This window comes from Clytia hemisphaerica, unplaced genomic scaffold (genome assembly GCF_902728285.1).
Source record: "Clytia hemisphaerica strain Z4C2 unplaced genomic scaffold, Clytia hemisphaerica genome assembly, whole genome shotgun sequence".
Taxonomy (NCBI): Eukaryota; Metazoa; Cnidaria; class Hydrozoa; order Leptothecata; family Clytiidae; genus Clytia; species Clytia hemisphaerica.
The window spans coordinates 945,138-965,088 of NW_027103247.1; the positions used below are offsets into that span (position 1 = coordinate 945,138).

The 19,951-nt window shown below is 35.0% G+C and overlaps 2 protein-coding genes across 2 annotated transcripts; both read left to right on the forward strand.

Annotated features, from left to right (window-relative positions):
• The first annotated feature begins 5,402 nt into the window (after nucleotides 1–5,402).
• On the forward strand, nucleotides 5,403–11,412 carry LOC136812751 (protein sidekick-2-like). Its single transcript, XM_067069309.1, has 9 exons — nucleotides 5,403–5,460; nucleotides 5,762–6,067; nucleotides 6,803–6,925; nucleotides 8,046–8,168; nucleotides 8,345–8,521; nucleotides 9,016–9,336; nucleotides 9,699–9,821; nucleotides 10,150–10,440; nucleotides 10,853–11,412. Exons 1-9 carry the CDS (start codon nucleotides 5,403–5,405, stop codon nucleotides 11,128–11,130), a joined length of 1,800 nt encoding a protein of 599 aa, XP_066925410.1. The 3' UTR covers nucleotides 11,131–11,412.
• A 2,350-nt stretch (nucleotides 11,413–13,762) lies between these two features.
• Nucleotides 13,763–16,104, forward strand: LOC136819058 (toxin CfTX-A-like). Its single transcript, XM_067075257.1, has 2 exons — nucleotides 13,763–13,892; nucleotides 14,458–16,104. Exons 1-2 carry the CDS (start codon nucleotides 13,836–13,838, stop codon nucleotides 15,799–15,801), a joined length of 1,401 nt encoding a protein of 466 aa, XP_066931358.1. The 5' UTR covers nucleotides 13,763–13,835; the 3' UTR covers nucleotides 15,802–16,104.
• Nucleotides 16,105–19,951: the final 3,847 nt, after the last annotated feature.

A 19,951-nucleotide genomic window follows, 5' to 3' on the forward strand; every position in this document is an offset into this window, starting at 1 on the left:
TCCGGCTGATAATCAAAGTATCGATCGGTGTCAAATGAGCTTAGTAAAGCTCAAATTCAGATGTAGAACGATAAACTCGGTATACAAAGTATACTGGTAGTTCACAAATAAGTCTCGATTTATGTGATATCTACATGAATAAATAGGAATCTAAATTCCAAAACACAAAATCAAAGCATTTAAAAAATGCTAAACGTGCTTGATGAAATTGCGCATTCTATTTTTGGTTGGGTTGTTTACATGACTATTTCCTGGTTATGCTGATGGTAAATTATCATCGGATGTGGTTTCCGGTTATCAAAGGCGAAGAAAGAAGTCTTTAAATTGCGCAGTAGTTCATATGATGAACTAATTATACCGGAACAAAAACGTCACAACAATAGCCTAACTACAGATTGTTTTTTGGAATAGAAAATTAAGGATAATAGATAATGCTCACTCTCAGCCAAAGTACACTATTCTTATATACAAAAATCGCGTATTCATTATCTGCCATGACCTCATTTCCTAGCAGATCATAGACTGGAGTCGTTTATAATGCGTGTAATACAGTAGTATAGACGTTATACGATAATACGATTATTGTTATGGGATTTAGTTTGTATAAATTGTTCCCTCCATTACTTTTTTTTGCTTTATTTCTACCATGTCTGAATTAGTCCTCTAGCTTGCTAGACTATTCATTTCCTAGTAGATCATAAAATTTAGTGTTAGCATTTTGGATCAAAAGGGGTAGGATATCAATACTAAGTATCGAGATCAGACGCTCTAATATTCTCAAGGATGACACTTCAAATGCGATTACATATTACACGGCCAATGAAAAATGACCTGGAAAAAGAGGAAAATCAGAGTCAAAAAAGGAAAGAGAAGATAAAGTCTCTCTCATTCTGTCTCGTGATATCAAATATGTTTCCAAAGCGATTAACCCTTTGTGCGCGCTGTTTTGTTTGAAAAAGTTGAAATTTTTCTAATTTTGGTCAAAAATGCCAAAAATAAGTGCCATAAAAGCTTGTAGCTTTTGATTTAGAAGATGGTTTTGGTACGATTGGAAAGCTATTTTTATACTCTTTCTAAAAGCGGTTTATGCCCCTTTCAATCAAGTGGTCAGGAGTTATATGGCCTTAAGTCTGAGACTCAGTATTTTGGCTTGTTTTGGATGCATATACGCGTCTTTGGTGGTCTAAGGGTTAAGACGAAGATTATACCACTAAAAAAAGAAGAAGCAAATCAGAGTCAAAAGAAGGAAGAAGTACCGAGATCAGATATTGTAATATTCATCATCCTTGACTTCAAATACGATTACATATTACACAGCCAATGAAAAATGACTTGGAAGAAGAAGCAAATCAGAGTCAAAAAAGGAAGAAGAAGATAAAGTCTCTCTCATTCTGTCTCGTGATATTAAATATGTTTCCAAAGCGATCAAGACGAAGATTATACCGCTATATACAAACACAATATACACGTGAAACCGCAATAGAAAATCAGCGGATATGTTTAGAATAGAAACAACAGCCTTAAAGATTTGTACGTCATTTGTACGTTTTTCGAACATCCATGAATTCAAACGCGGTAGAATGTATCATGCTTAAAAATCACGGCCAATATACTCAACAGTTGACAAAATTTGTGACGTCAGTTAAATTAGATATTAGCTTAATTACTTTTTTCTTGAAATTGACAATTCGACCTTTTTGTATTACATAAGTATTAATTACCCATTATATTGCATTATGTTTATGTACAATAGTTAGTTCCTCCCGTGCCAGTTGTTTTTATTCTGATACCAGATTTCAAAATGAACAATGCGGTCTATGAGCCTGATTTCTTTTTGCCAATTTCGTAACAGTATTAACTGTCATGTAATACTAGTGATTTTCTTTTTTTAATGATTATTACCTTGCTACGATATGGGTTTCATTAGCGATATTGTTTTTGTTGAGATTTTCATTTTATTTTTTTGTGATTTTCTTTTTCATTTTTTTTTCGGTTGCAGAAGACTTTGTCTTTCCTATTGATAGATTTATCTTTGGTTTGTATGATGTGATTTGTCAGGTATATGGATAAATGGAAAATGTGAAAATTTGATGTAGTTTGATTGGTAACTTCCAAGTTTCATTGCTTTCCCCTGTCTCAGTGCCTCTGTGTGAATTTTAAGTATATGAGGATGAATTAAAAAAGTGAAACATATATTTTCTTTGGCTGGGGGTCTTTTATTCTATTATTTTCGAGACTTTAAGTTACACGGTTTTCTCATCATGCTGTATACGGTATACAATATGTCCCAAAAAGTGGATACATTTTTATATTAAGCAAGTCCTCATAATCTAAACGAAACTTTATAACTTGTATACTTTAATATTTCCATCTCAAAGACCTTTTCAATCTTCTTTGGGGTTTATTAATATCTATTGATTGAGCAAAGAATTTTAATTTTGTTTCAATCATTCTAAGCCCTTTTTTTGGGACTCTCTTTATATTGGGTGAAAACAAGTTACAACAAAACTAGGGTCAAATCAAAGTAGCTGTAAACTTAACACCGTAGGGCGTAGGGCGTAGGGCGTAGGGTTTCTATAAATTGTCCCTAGTGAGCACAGTACAATTCATACAAAACAAGGATTTCAAGTAAATTTAACGCTCAATCAAATCCAATACATAGGATACTGGAACGTACGTATGATAGGTTTCCAGTTCAAGTATCTGTTCTAGTCATGTTGAGAGTTGAGAGGAGAGCCCGGGGCGTGTACGAGCCATAAAGGTCCCTTTTTCACACCCTCGAAAGTCCCTCAAAAACCATTAAAAAGCAAAAAATGGCCCGAATTTTCGAAATTCAGTTTCTCTAAGGGTCGATTTTCGAACTTTTGCTCGGACATATCCGTCGTCTCGCAAACCTAGTACCCCACCCCAGGATCTATAGGTTCCAAGCTGGCACATGATGTTGTTTAAACGCTCTTCTAACATTATAAGGACATGAGCATTAGATAAACGTTGAAACAACGTTATGTGCCAGCTAAGTTAGGGTAGCCGATAACTGAAACACAAAAATTTGTCCAAAAAAGGAATCGCCAAATGCGATTTTTCAATTTTTCGTTTCGCTCCCGAAAATTAGTTCCCAAAAGGTAATTGATAAACCCCAAATCTCTCGGTTCAATATACTCTTTTTTGTTACTAGAACAATTTATAAGAGCAATGAGGCTCAAAAGAGAAATAAGAACAATGCTGAGCCTGGAATGACTGAATTTCAAACAATTAAGGGTCAAAGTAGTAAAAATTTGTTAGAAAGCCTAAAATACTTTTGCCCTAAAATTAAGAACAAAATAAGAACAATATGAAGCTCAAAGTGCAAAAAAATAAGAACAAACGAATCTCAACAAAAATTTACTGCATACTGGTTCTTAAGGATAACCAGTAATCTAAGTCTTTTAGACAGTCTTTCGATTGTTTCCATGGGACCCATATTGCCATCTGGCTCGGCTGAAAAACAGAACGGAAAAATGGAAGTAGCCGGGATGCGGACCACGAAAACTGGTTTGTAGCACAGACGCCTTTGATCACTTAATCATCGTTCTTCCATGTCATATTTATACTTCCATGTTATCTACTCACCAATTTCAAACGTTAGGAATGAGTGTGAAATTAAGTTCTAAAACCGCAAATTTGCGATATGACAGGTCAATTTAATTGGTAGCACTACATCCGACATTAAGTGACTAATCAAAAGTTATTTTCTTATTGTTCAAATCAAATTTTCAGGATTTCCTAAATTAACCCTATTAATATCCAAGCATTCTTTGAATGAAATTTTCATTTTCTTGAAAAAGTTTTGCTTTTGATAGGGAAGTACATAACAGAATAAAATTATTTGAGTAAAGCAGTTGTACAGAGTAATTTTTTTTTGGTTGAACAATTCTAGAAATTGAGTTAAAAAGTATACCGGCAAATATTAGGTCACTTATTTTCACTTCAGTCTTATGGAAATCGTAATTGGAACGTAAAAAATACAACGGACTTGAATACTTGTTAACTTGTCAAATGATTTTGTGTTATAGCTTAGAATTATTGATCGAGATTTTTCGCTCTTTTACTGTAAGCTGTACTTACACCATGATAAAAACGAGATGATATAATGCTAGGCTTGGTTGATGTGATAAGATACACCTGTTTAAACCCGTTATAATTTGCATATAAAGCGTAGCTATGAAAGGACGAAAGAACCTATCTATCTACCTAGCTAATTACGCGTTTAAATTAGGGTTTAACTACTGAGATTCACAATCTTATCACAAACCAAATGGGCTAAATTCGATTCATAGCATTTGCGGCTTTATATTGCTTTAGGTGTTTTTGTCATTATCCAGACAAACAGCTTTTAGAAAACATTAATTAGCAATTTTGAATCAGTTTTAATTGTGTGGTTTTGTTAGATCATATTAATGAGCTTGTTTATTATGCTGATGGACATCTGTAGGTCTGCTCCCCGGGGGGGGTACTACCCTTGTCGACCGACGGGGGTGCTCCGCTGAGGTTCGAAAAATGGACCCTACGTGGGACTCGAAATTTGCGAAAAAGTGACCCTGAATGGGACTGAAATTCCAAAATTTTCTCAAATTTTCTACTTTTTTCCCAAATTTTCCAAAAAAAGACACCCTACTACCAGGGACTGATTTTTCTATTTTGGTGTTTTTGCGACCCTACCTGGGACTCGTCGAGGTTTAAAAAAGGTACCCTGACCAGCGGAGCATCCCCGTAACCCATCTTGCCCTAGTACCCCCCCCGGGGTCTGCTCATCGAGTTTAAAACACTCCCTTCTCACAGACCCACTGGGTACCCTTCCTACTGGAAAAATTGGCCAAAATATTGTCTCCAGTAGAAAACTTTACTCTAATTTTTGTCAGATAAGCAAAATTCCCACTGCAAAATATTGTGCTATTTATTCCATCCCAACTGAATTTTCTGGCTAGAAAACATGGATTGAAAAACATGCGGCTCACACGTTTACTTAGTTGATGGGAAATAAAGTGGCTTCATTTCCCATCAAAGAGTTCAAACTCTTGCCTCTGAAAATATGATTTTCATGATTTCAAAGTCTATATCTTATCGTAAACTCTTAGGTGCCTATATGGCCTATATATTTTCAAAAATTAATATCTGGGGGGAATGAGGAGGGGCTGGCCAAATAAGAACCTGGGGGGGGGTGGTATTGTGAAAAAATATTCTTACTATACATTCATATTCATGGCTGTTTTTGTTTTGAAATCAAAATCTTCACTTATTCTTCAATGCATATACCTGGAAAAATAATTGAAAATATTACTTATAATACCAAATTATATAACATTTTTTGTGCTAATAAACTTCCTTATCTTTAAGATTTCAGGTGAAAAAAAATTATTTGAATGATGTTAAAAAACGTGCTGGTGATTATACTGGTAATTATTGCCGTCTCAAGCCAAGAAGGTAAAAAATTTCGAATACCTTCAAAGCTCATTTTATTTTATACACGTGTCAATGATGAGGCAGCAGGTGCTTGAATTCAAATTTACCAGGGCAATAATGACGTCTAATGATTATGTCTGTTTGAATCTCATTGCGAAAACTTTTATAAATGACCCCCTGCTAAACTTTAGGATCCAATGCCCTTGGATGTTCCAGCTTATTATTATTACCCCCTGTATGTTTTTTACTCTGTAAGACGTATTAAATTGGGAACTTTAGTATAATAAGAATGTAACAGAACTTAATTCTTCTAATTATCTAGAACGCCCTGCTGACGTCACAAAAGGCTACACCAAACCCATTCAATTTTACGAGACGACATCAGTTAGACTTTTCTGGGAAGCATCGACAAGTACTAAAGAAAAAACATCAATATCTTATACAGTGACCTACTGTAGACTAAATTTCCCCGACACGTGTACAACCCTGGAATCGACAAATGGTTTGACCCTGGTATTGAAATCATTGAATAAAGACACTTATTATCAATATAAAATCCAAGTTCGAGATCAACAGAATCAAACGGGTGCAAAACCATACGAAAATTACTTCAGGACAGAACGTAAAAGTAAGTAAAACACGCGACCAGAGTTGTTTGCCTGAATCGCAGACCTCTTTTTTTTTAATCATCTAAAACGACCTGTTTGGCTCTATGGCTACACCAAACCCACTTATATGAGCAGACCCACAAGGATGAGCAGAAGCCTAGGTTGTCGTAAAAAAGAGTTTTACGCGCGTTTGATATAAATTGATGTCATTCACTTAAATCTGTATTTTCAACGCCTTGAAGAGACGTTAGTATACACCCCTTCCCACAGACCCACTGGGAACCCTTCCCACTGGAAAAACTGGCCAAAATATCGTCCCCAATGAAAAATTATTATTCTAATTTTTCTCCCTGCAAAATATTGTGCTATTTTTTTCATCCCCACTGAATTTTTTGGCTAAAAAATAATGGAATTCAAATCCCCGGCTATAAAAAATATGAGAATATCAATCCCCATCGAGTTTTGGTCCGTTATTTGCACCCCCACTGGCTGATAAGACCCGGTCTGTGAGAAGGAGGTGTTAGTATAGCTTCAATTCATCAGTAGAGTGAGAGGGACAAAATTTAAAAAAGGAAATATTGGAAATATGAGAGATAACTTGTCACAATACTGACTTTGACCATATTTGATTGTTCAACAAAATGTAAATATACAGCCAGCGAGATTTAGCTGGCATTTAGGTTTTAGAAAAAAAAATTAAGATAAGAATTATTTCATTAAACATCATCAAACTCAAATTCTCCTTAATTTTATAGATTCCTGTCAACCGGGTCATTTTCGTTGTACGGACAGTGCACAATGTGTGTTTTCCAACCGGACATGTAATGGTATTCAAGATTGTGGTGATGGCAGCGATGAAAGAATCGATGCTGGTTGCTGTGAGTTGATATTGTAGATATTGTCTTTTTAAGATTTGGAAAGGATGCTGACATAGCAAAATAAGGAAACTAATTTCTCAACATTTGTGCTTGTGCGGTGTGTCAAGTAGAGAAAGTTGTTCGTTCTTCTGTTTAAAAATGCTGTGTGAGTAAATGGTAGGATCACAGATATCTGTAAAGCCCGAAGGGCTAGATTTGCGGCTTTTATCAAAAAGTGAAGCTCATCTTTGGAAGGATTTCCTACCAGAGTCACGTGACTAAAATATGCAATTTCACCGGTTTGAGAGATGTGAAATAGCGTTTGCCGCCTACGTTTTTTGATCTCGCGCTCCGAAAACAATTAAAATGCTAGATCCTATCCATCGGCACGAAATTTAAAAAGTCAAATTTTTGCTTCACTTTTTTTTGCTGGAGAAAGCTTAAAGTTGCAAATCTAGCCCTTCGGGCTTAGATATCTGTGGGTAGGATATCCTTTAAGAGAACTTCTCAACTCTCTTTTACTTAATTGTCTCATTAACTCGAACGAGTTTTCTGATTCCTTCAGGTAATCGAAAACTTAATATCTATTACTATATATAACGTGAACAAATTTCAATTCCCCATTAGTGCTCGAGTTATGGAGACTCTATTGTAGGATTGAATAGCGCACCGCGCTGAATCTAAAAATAGATTTTATTTTTGACATAATCATTAATGTCGATGTGTTTGTACGAGTTCCAATTCCATCAACCTTTGCGCTAATCTCTTTTGCACGTTAATTGCATCGTTTGACAAAAGATATATAACAGCTCGCACGTATATTTAATAGACGATATCGGCTTTCGATAAATGCAATGCATTCTGGTTTCTCGGGACTCTCAAAGGAATTATAATAGATGAATTATAATAGATTATAATTCCTTTGAGAGTCCCTAGAAACCAGAATGCATTGCATTTATCGAAAGCCGATATCGTCTATTGAGCCGCGTTGAATTGTGGGATTGCAACTCGTACAAATGTCAAAAAAAGTGAAAAGTAATAATTATGACGTATGCATTGCGGAGCGCTATTGAACTGAGGTTGGAAAAGGGGAAAGAATCGAATTACATAATTGGCAAATTATTTTCTGTTTATATTTTAGCTGCACCACGTTACGCACCGAAAGATGTTCAATTAGTTGGTGCTGGGTCTACGGTAGCCGAAATCAAATGGATTTCCGTTCCACAAAGTGATCGACCCTACTTATATAACATTCTCATTCAAGGTATAACGACATTCTTAACTTCCCTGGTTAAGCTAGTTTTACTTAAAGTTTGGAGCACTTAGCTTTTTTTTGGTGCCGTGGAGCTGCACCTTACCGAGTCAAGGGAATCCAATCCTTAATCAAAAAGTTTGATTCTTTATGTAAAACGATAATTGATCAATTTCTTCTTCTTTCAGATGGAACTGACGATGATCAAACGAAAAATATTCGTACAGGATTTGCCGCCATCTTGATTAGTGCTACACTAGACGGGTTATTACCCAATCGAGAATACACTATCAAGATTCGAGCTGTCAATGTCGTTGGTAGTGGTATCTATTCGGATCCACTGAAATTCAAAACCGCCCGATTAGGTAAATGATAATAACAATAATAATATAGTGTAGTCTCTTTAACCTCCATAACTCGAGTCTGTACTGAACGGGAGTTATTTGATGAAGAAGTGGTGGTCCCCCCTCATTTTGGTCATAAAATCGCTTATAAAATGACACTTCTACATCAAAAAACTCCCATTCAGTACAGAAATCGGCCATACTCGCTTAAAAGTCTTCTATATAGTCTTCTATTGGTTTTGGCCTAAAATAAGTTTGAAATTTCCATAAAAATTGGGCCCTTTAGGCTTTAGCCTAGGTTTTCAATAAATAGGTCAAAATATTAGGGCTACCCTTAATAAAACTTTTCTGGGCCTCTCTTCTAATATCAATCCACAGGGTACTAGGCATGTCTGGTCCAAATTTGGTGCTTTGTTCCAAATTTGCACGATAATTACACCAATCAGGCCTACTAATAGAATCTTACCTACTAACAAAATTTCAACAATTATTTCAACATTCAATATTTTCTTTAGATTTACCTACGCTCGAAATGCCTAAGAACGCATCAGTTACACCAATCTTATACCAAGAATCAACCAGTATCAAATTGTCCTGGTCATCACCAACAGATCTCAAAGGAAACAATCCATCTTTGATCACCTACCAAGTCAACTATTGTAGTATCAACAAAAAATGTGACAAGTTTACTGAGAAAGCTAGCAGAACGACAGCACTATTAACTGACCTGCAACGAAGTCATATTTATCAGTTTACTATTCGCGTTTTTAATGAAAACATGGAGAGCGACGATGAGAAATCAACTTACACTAACATATTCAAAACAGTTTCAAAGGGTAAGGGTTTACATCAGGGAAAGTTATAAAACAACGTAAAAACCAAATTGAACATAAATATTTAACTTTCCATCGTCCTGGTTTTACCATTAGAATTAATATACAATAGGGGACCTTATGGATAGATAAAGAGAGCCGTATTTTATTTAGATAGCGCAGTATCAATGACTTTTATTAAAGGTAGTCCTTCGATTGTTTTCAAAAGGTTCACAACCAGCTTACTCGAATACCTATAAACTGAACAGAACATTGAATAAAGCTTCCACCCTAAATTTGTAGCGCTGACACGCCTTAGACCACCTTAAACCACTCGTATTTCGCCAAAAAGTCCTTAGCTGAACTTTTTTTATTTTCACAATTAGACACCTGTAGATCGAACTTCTTCACGTGTACACAATCACCACAATGTGTTCAACAAGACAGAAAATGTGATGGTCTCATTAATTGTTCAGATCGCAGTGATGAATCTGAAGCTGCTGGATGTGGTAAGATCACCATTCGTTTCTTTTTTATACAATGATTCTTGAAAATTGTCAAAATCTAGACTCCGATAGTGACACTCTGATCGATTTTTAATCTAATGAGGTGCAAAATCACAGTGGAGCCAAAAATATACTAAGATGTTTAATATTTTCCTTACATTTTGGGCAGCTTATTTTATTACTAAGCATTAAAAGCCGATAATACGTAGGGAACGAGGTTGCCAAAATAACAAGAGTGGTGTATTCAATGAGGTCATTGTGAAGTTTCATGTCAAAGATATTTCCAGAGCTGTTATAGAATTAGAAATTTATATTCTTTTTTTCTCCATAGAATTACCACATTTCTTTGGCAAGATCAGCATCAAAGACGTCTCATACAATACAGCAATACTTCAATTCGAACCTAGCCGGGATCCAAAGCAAAGAATCAGAGGCTACGAAATCGAAAACATGGTTACAAAAGAAACACAGCTCATTCGTCATTCAACATTATCTCACGAAAGAATCATCAAAGTCACCTTTGTTGGTTTAAAGCCCTTGACACATTATGAATTCCGTGTTCGCGCTGTGAATCCAACGGGTACAGGGCTTTGGTCACCTCCTTCGAAGACTAGAACAACAGGTATTAATATTTCTTTTCAACAAATTTTACTCTGTGCTCTATTTTTAACACTACCATGAGTTTTTTAAGATCCACTACTTGCTGATATAAGTTTTTTAAGACTCTGTAAGACTTTACACCAAAATCTTTGAGAGCTTTCCTCCCAGGACCTCCTTTGTGATGACTCATAAGAGCCGTCCTTTGAAAGGACTAATTTTAGTGAGAATTAATTTTAGCAATTTTGGTGAGTTTTGAAGAAGTCTGCGCCTAAATTGGTTCTCGCTAAAATTGAAAAAATTGCTTCCTCGCAAAATGTTAGTTCTCTCTCAAAATTAAAAAAAGCGTCAATCTCTAAAGTTTCACCTCGCCAAATTTATAAAGAATCAATCAGAGAGGGTAGCCGTATAACCCAAAATCAATTTAAATTTTTCAGCTAAGCCAACACCCAAACCTACCACAACTGACCCTAGATCTGGCGATACTACGACTTCAACACGGCGTCCAAAACCAACTATGGAGCCAGCGGAGAGTTCATCAGGTCTTTCGAATAACGAGAAAGTTGGTGTTGCAGTGGCAATTATTCTTGCTGTTTTGTTGGTGATCATAACTGTGGTAATTGTAACCAGAGACAAGTCAAAGAATGGTAAAAAACCAGAATATACTGTAAAGCAAGGTGTATCTAATCCAAGTTACGTCGAAGGAGAAGTTTGATGGCGAAATCTTTTTGTAAATTATTTTATTTAGAGGTTAGAAGTGCTCGACTGGAAGATCGAAAATCGACCCTTGAAAAGACATATATTTCGGATATTTGAATAGTCTAGACGCCCAAGCGTCTTGACGGGGAGCGGTTTTATAGGGTTCCAGATTCCGCCATTCCGCCATTCCGCCATTCTATCAAACAAAATAGCTTAAGTCAAAATTTTTTTACCATTTCTTGCTTATTCTGAAATTCCAGCCGAATTTTTTGCTAAATTCCGTTTCTCCGTACTTAAACAGACCATAGTATAAGAAAGCCGCGGCTGGAATGATAACATCTAAATTTCTGTTGTTCTATCTCTGTCATATTTGATGACTATTTTTTAATCAAGAAATAAGCAATATAGCATCTTTAATGGTAAAATTTATTTTTTTATCGTTAATACTTACTTCTCAGTGCGTATTAGACATTAATGATATGCCCTTGATAATACACTTACATTATAAAATCATTGTAAAGGAAAGATCAACAATAAGAATTTTAAACAAGCACAAAATGGCTGGGCTGAAAGAACTCAAAAATCAATAAAGTGCCTCGAGATGCCTTCACAATATTTCAGTGAAATCTTTTTAGAAATCAATGAAAAAGTACATCAAGATATTACTGTGAAAATTTCAAGCCAGCACCTTCAAAATTTATCATTCAAACTGACAGGAAAGTTATCATCTTGAATATAGTTCTTATAATTTCAATTTTGGTGAAAAACTATTGTTTCGACAAAATACCCCTGAAATATGTCCAAAATTAGTTCAAGTGTTCTATTGGGTAACGATTCAAAGATTTTTAGCAATAGAAAGCTTTTTGAGAAGGAAAATAAGAGAAAAACTTCAAAAACTATCAACCAATAATAAACTGAGAATCTTGATGTTCTTATAACGCTCGGAGACAGAGATGGAACATCAATTAACTGAAAAGACAATGCGGTACATATTCCAGCCGCGGCTTTCTTATACTATGAACAGACCCATTTACCGTCTCCAAAAGTAGAAATTGTTTCCGAAATTCCATCTTTCCATCGAAATTAGTTAAGTCTGAAAATGGCCTTTATCAATAGATAAAATGTCCGTTTGTTTATTTTAATTAATTACATTCAAAGTGTGTTAAATTAACATAAATACCGGTTTGGCTTCCAGCGGAAAATATTGTATATTTAATATTTATTTCTTTGTTTTATTTCTTTTATTGAGAATTTATTTTACCAAAGATTATTACATAATAAAAACAATATGTTCAATCTATTACTATAATCGACCCCGGAATATATTGACAGTTTTAGGTATTTTTAGAGCTCGTTGTTGCCTATAGGCCTATAGGAATTTCCCTTTTGCGCCAAATATTATAGCGGTGATTGTAGTTTAATTTAAGTTCACTCCCACTACTCACTGTAAAGTTCTAACTTTTCAGTCTACACATTCCTTTTCACTTCGTTTTGGTGAATTAGATACCTTATCGGGGAAAACTTCGTCGGGGAAAAGTGACGAAATTTTGGCCAAGTGACGAATATTTTTCCCCGACGAAAATTTTCCCCGGCCTTAATGCGTTTACCAACTAACAGCAAGTGACGAATATTTTTCCCCGACGAAAATTTTCCCCGACGAAGTTTTCCCCGGTAAGGTAAATAAGAGAAGTCGAGCGAAGATTGACTTAGCAGGTGATTAAATAAAATTTTCCAAGCCGAATTTTCCCCCAAATTCCAGACTTAATTATTTTCAAAGAGGAAAATAGTCCTCCCGCGGAAAATTCTACAACAAGAATCTTGTTGTGCACCGGAAAGTTAAAAACTGATACGGCTCCCTATTCATAAACACAATCATGCAACTTTGTTGTCGTTCCTAGTCCTTTTAGACGAACGCGGTCCTTACGATTTTGAGGTTGCCTATTCGTCAGATTGTTATGTTTTCACACATCCCTTTAGAGCTTCAGCGTGGTGTGCAGAAAACATTCACAATCTGATCTCAGGTTAATCAATACAAGATCATGCATATGTTGACATATGATACATGAAGTCAAATTTTGGAAAACAACATTATTTTTGGCATAATTCTTATGACGCTTATTGTCAAAGGAGTAAGTTTTAATCATCAAGACCAAGCACGATTTATCACATAATATTTACTTTCAGAAAATAAATATTTTTGGCATATAAAATAAGAGATGTTTATTGTTAGAAAAGGTTTGACTTTTGACTACGCATCTTTTTACTGAGGATCGACTTATTCTTATTTTGCGAATTTCAAGTTATGAAAATTTTCTGACTATATTAACTTTCACTTTTTCGCTTAAAAGGGGCTTAAAATCATGAAATTCATAGCCATTTCTCAATCTTTAGTCCAGAATTGTTCTTAATATGTTCTTAGGTTTTTACCGAAGAGTCTCATGTTCTTCTAAAAAGAAAAAGCGACTATAAGACCATGCATAATTTGCCATACAATAGTTATATTCTGGAAAACAATTGAAAAAAAATCGACCAGTCCATTGTTAGAGGAGCTTTAAATTTCAACAAAGACCAATCACGATTTAGTCATATGACTATCACCATGCTTAAAGAAAGGGAATAATTTTGGTATAAAAACTCAAATCCATGTTGGTCTAAGATACATTAGAGTATTTGACTGTTAATTTAACGGATGAGAAATCTAGGACAAATTTATAATTCAAAATGGCAGACGAAGCATTGAAGAAAGCAATGGAGTCATTAGATTTGCTTGAAAATACGGTATGTATTGAACAGATTTCAAGTGTTTTTTTGTTGAGATAAAGGGATTAGAATTAAAGTCTGTCTCAAAATAATTCGAGAAAAGATTCATTTGATCAAAAGAAGTTTATTGCTAGTTGACTCTATAAAGTAGTAAAAAACGACAAAAAACAGCCTTTTTTCGATCAATCAATAACAAACTTTGTTTGATATCTTTTGATTGAATGAATATTTTTGAAAAGATTTTTTCACAGTGATTGAAGAATTTAAATTTTTGAAATTTTCAGGCTTGCATGTTCCGAAATTGTTCTTATTCTGATTTGACTTTAGAACATTTCATTCATTTTAATTTTGAAATGTGTATTTTTCGAGCCTTTATAAAAAAAATTTGGTTGGAAAAATTGGAAAATTACAGCGTAAAACGATGTTTATTTATCTATACTGTTTATCCAGTCCTGCTCTTATTTATTTTGTTCTTTAGAGCTGAGCCTCAGATTGTTCTTAATTTGTTCTTAGGTTTTCTCAAATTCTCAGCCTCGTGTTCTGATAAAAAATAGCGTGTATTATTCTCTCCTAATATTTTCAGGTGAAAGACCAAACAAGCCACATCAAAAACGTACAAGAATCGGTTGACACTCTTAGAAAGGATCTTCTAAAAGAGAAAACGGAGAGTGAAAAATATGTCCAAGCAGCTCAGGGAGTCGTTGATCTTGCAAACACTATAGTCAATAATTGGCAGAAATTTACTTCTAACGACCCTTTACAAATCACATCTGGAGCTATTGCAATTATCGGTTCTATTGCCGGGGCTGTCGGAGGGCCGATTGGTCTTTTGGTCGCTGGCGTATGTGGCCTCTTGACTGGCTTCTTGTCACTATTTGGTGGTAACAGTGGTCCATCTCTCGGGGATGTCGTTGATCAAGTGATTCGAAAAGCTCTTAATGATTACAAGGATGAAACAATCCACGCTCAGGTGATTGGTTCCTTAAAGGAGACAACAGCTCACATAGCGAATTTGAATGGTGTAGCTTTGTACAATGATGGTCAAATGACGGATGTTGAAAAATCATTTCTAACAAGTATAGATTTTTCAACAATTGGAGTCGAAACTCTTGGTGAACTTCAAGAACAATTGAATAAAAACAAACTGACTCAAGATCCACCGACAGCGACTAGATTGGCAAATTATTGCTACTTCTACTGCATGATATCACTATTGAAGCGCATTGTCTTAACCTTGCAGTGTAGCCTTCTTCGACAAAACAGTATGGAGTCCATCCACGCTGGCGTCGCTAATTACTTGTACAAAACCTTACCGAAAGAAGATCAAAAGGCGCTGAGCTTCTTAACTGAGCTGCCTGATCAGGAGAACGATCACTGGTGGTGGCTCTACATCCGTCTTCATACTGATCTAAGTCAACCTCAACGTGAGATAATGTCAGCCTTTTTCAAACAAATTGGCTTGGAAATGAAAGGCCAACTATGCACAATCTACAATAATGCTGTTTTTCAGAATATCGTTGCTGCAGAAACCTGGTATGACAGCGATAGACGGTATATCATTGCTCGAGCTGATGAAAATTTCTGCAATTATCTTTTTAGAATAGTAGGGTCTAAAGATAACTGTTCAATCTATTCAGTTAAATTTTGCGAATACTTATACCCAGAAGCTACTGTGCGAGATAACACGTATAGGTGCGTATTTTCATGGCGAAAAGGAGTCACGGTCAACGAAGGTCAATGGAATCTTTCCGATAATTCTATATTGAGTATTTACCGAAATGAGTTTATGTACTGCTATCAAAATTATGTTGTTACGAAAGTCGGCGGTAATGATCCGGATGAGGGAATGTGGAATGTAAATAATGTGGATTTTGGAGATGACTTTGGTGATTGTTTTAACAGAATGGGAGAGTTAAAACAATCATAAACTGCCTAAAATAATTCAAAGCTCAGTTGTGCAACTGACGTTTCTGTTATTTCTATTCTATTTCTTAAAATCAGTGTTTTTCATTTGTTATTGTGCGTAAATCCGGTTAATCGCGATAGTCGGGTTCGATTTCCCGATCTTTCCGGTTTGATTTCCCGATTTAGTTTGCGTTTGCGCTCGCTCTTACTTAGGTATACTCTTTAAAATTTTATGTTAGATATATCATAGTATAAGCTTTCTTATACTATGGATATATCAAAAAAGGCTGACCACGATGATAAAGATGTTTGCATAATGGTTAACTACTCAAAAATGACAATTACTGAAGTTTTTTGCAGCCGTCATTACGGCTGTTTTATTTATACTTGATCACTTATCCTTGTTTTTGGTAGAGAAAATTTGGTTAAGCTGAGGTTAACCTTAATGTTTTTCTAAGTCTATCTTTATTAGTTAGCTCTAGTTTAGACGGCTCACCTTTTGCCCTGCCTATTCTAATTACAAGAGTAGGCACAAAGTGGGCAGTTAGATTCTTTGATTCAAAAAAGTTGAAAGAAGACATTGCATTTACGTCAAAAGAGGGCAATGCATTGACTTTAGACAGCCAACTATTTTCCCACTTTAGTTCACAATTAGAAAAGGCAGGGTGAAAAGTGGGTAGTCTAAACTATAGCTTATAGTTATAGTTTATTGGCCAATCTTTAAACCATGCATAATATCTCCTGAGCTTAGAGTACAACATATGTGCAGCCTTTCTTTTTTTCTTTTTTGAGGGGCGGTAAAACAACCAGGTAGATTCGCTGGATTGCAGGATTGGGATTTCCATGTCAACCTTCAAGATCTGGTGTTTTGATATTAATCCAAATAGGTAGAGGGGACTGAGAATTAGTCAAAGTGTGCAAAAAGCTGGCAATTTGAATCCTTGAAAGGGGAATTTCGACCACGCCCATTTTAATAGCAGTTTCTAACAAGACTTGCCCTTGTTATGTAATCTTTCAAGATATATTTTTTTGAAGCCAATATCTTTTTTCAATTTTTTTTACAAAGCTTTTTTCGAATTCTGAATCGGAATCGGAATCGGAATCCGTATCCTTAATCCAAGGATTGGGCTGCAATCCAGCGAATCTACCAAACAACTAGTGGTGCGAACTAAATCGATTCCATTTTAATAGGGAAGAAACTGGAAAACACATAAGAAAAACACATTTTGTGAATTTTTTGTTTCCAGGTTTATAAAATCTCCTCAATAAATGCATTAAATTGTATGATCAAAAGTCGTTGGGTAAAGAGAATTTTATTTGGTTGTGCTACTCAATGTCTGAAATTATTTGCGTTACGGCAGTACCGTGAAAAGCACAGGTTAAAATCATACATTGACGCTGTGCCGACGAATCGAGTTTCTATTCAGCGCGCAATCAACGAAGACAAAAGTAACCATAACGACCATCCAAGATATTGGATGAAGTTCAAAGTTGATATTTTTATTCCCGTCGTTGAAAACACGACTAAAAAATATCATCAACGCTTTTTAAAAAGAGTCAGTGATAGAGAATCATAACATAAAGTCTGTCTATTATTGGTCAGCCCCGGTGACCCTTCAAATCGGTTCCACGATTTTTTTTCCAGCATCCGCAGCGCATTTGGACTTGTTTTTTAAATCCGATTTCGGATTATTTTCGGAAAACAAGTTATCGGTAAAACTTTGGCGCGAAAAATATTTTCTATTGGAAGAGAAAAGAAACACGTCACTTCATTTATTAAGATTTGCGCATAATATAAGAATAATAAAAGAACACTATATAAAGAAGAAAGTAGTGAAAATGAAAATTTTTTGTTTATTCAATAAATTGAAAGAAGCTAATGCATTGTAAATAAATAGAGAGTATAAAAGAAAGTTTTTTATGATTGGTTTTGAGGCTTTCTTGTCTGGAGAGAGTTTTTGTGTGTAAGAAAGTAGAGAAATGAACGTCAAAGTGTGGAATCATCATAACTTTTGATTGAGTTATCGAAACTGGACGGAATTTTCGACGCAGTTTCCTCAATATAAAATGCCCCTACTCATTCACATTATACTAGGGGCCTACTTGGTTCAACACGTCATTTAAATCAATCTGACAAATGTGACGAAAGCTGCAGTGAACAGTGAACATCGTTTAAAAAGACATTCTAACGAACAGGTTTAAGACATTCTAACGAACAGATTTAGGTGAAATTTCCCGGGGGGTTTACTTAGGCAAAATGGATGCGAACCATAAGGGTACCTTTTTTCAGGCCTCAAAGTTTCTCAGAGGGGTACAAATTCATAAGTTAGTCTCTAAATGGTCCCAAATCACGAAAATCGAAAATTTTTCTCTTAAAAGGACACGGTTTCCAGAAATTTTGACCAAAATTTGGTGAAAATCAAACCGAAATTTGGAAAAAATGTACCAAAATTTTAGGAAAGTCTCTCAAAGGGTCCCAAAATCATCAAAATTTTGTCTCTCAAAGGGTCGATTTTCGGCTCGGACACCCGTCACCTCGTAAACCTAGTACCCCCCAGGTGAAATTCCAACATCATCTATCCCATGTCCACTTTGGACAAATCCAACTTTGTGTTAAACATTTTTTCGTCTGAAGTTTCAGCCAAAATGAGCTTTTCAACCTCTTTGACTTTAACAACGAATTAGGTTTCTTGATTGTACTTCCTTTTATCGTTTTAAGCTTATTGGGCTGACCTTCCAGCGCAGCTGGTTTATTTCGATTCAATTAAAGTGACATTTCCATAATTAATAGTTTAGAATTACTGTTATACATTTGGGGATCATGTAAAAGATTTCTTTCGAAAGAAACTCACTTCAATTACACTTGCTAAGCTGTAACCTCTGATTTGACACATTCAATTTTTTTCGGATTTGTAACAATGTTTTATTCAAAATCACTTTAAAATTTTCTTAAACTCTATATTATTTCGAATTTTCTTACAATTTGTAATTTCAATTTATTAATTCTTTCAATTTCAATATACACCAACTTAAACTTAAACAACTCAAACTAAATCTTATTAGTAGCCCAATCCAAGAGGGGGTCCCAAAAAATATTCTGAAAAATTTTAATCTGTATTTGAAAAATATATAGTCTAAAAATATACTGAACCCCGAAATCAGCAGGGAAAGATTGAAACACTTAAACAATTTGGGTTCTAAAGTTCATTCAGGTGTGCACTGATCTTTGTTTTGCTTGTCATTTATCAATCAATGCTTCCAATGTTAAAAATAATAAAACTGTTGAGTTAAGATGAACAAGCAACATGCTGAATGGACCTACCTAATGATTAACATCAGATGAAAATAAGAAAAAAGTGACAATAATTGTACAAAAATTCAGAATGGAAAAATAAAGCTTCTGTGTTGAATAATGTAAAATGGTAAAAAGGAATTTCCCCAAATACGAAAATCACTTAAACCATTCAGGCCCAAAAAACCTTTTAAGCTGTTTTTGGCCCAAATTTGCCCAAAATAATTTTCCTTAAAAATCTGGCTCCGTCACATTTTGGGCCATTTTGCCATTTTGCATCATTGTGCAAAAAATCAAAAAAATCATGAGCCAACATTGAGAAAAGCTATATTTTCTTATTTGGTTAAAGGGAATTTCCCCAAAATACGAAAATCCGTTTTTTAAGGCGAAAAAGAATTTTCCGGGAAAAACCACTTCAGCCATTCTTTAGAGAATCTTGCCCTCCATCTTTGTACAAAAAATCAGAAAAAAGTAATGACAGGATTTTGCACAAAGTCCAAAAAACCCTATTTTTAGGTAGTTTTTGGCCCAAATTTGCCCAAATATATTTGTTTTCGAAAATCGGGCTCCGACCCATTTTAGGCATTGCCATTTTGCATCATTGTGCAAAAAAATCAGAAAAAAATAATGAGCCAACATTGTTAAAAGCTATATTTTCTTATTTGGTTAAAGGGAATTTCCCCCAAAATACGAAAATCCGTTTTTTAAGGCGAATAAGAATTTTCCGGGAAAAACCACTTCAGCCATTCTTTAGAAAATCTTGCCCTCCATCTTTGTACAAAAAATCAGAAAAAAGTAATGACAGGATTTTGCACAAAGTCCAAAAAACCCTATTTTTAGGTAGTTTTTGGCCCAAATTTGCCCAAATAAATTTTTTCTC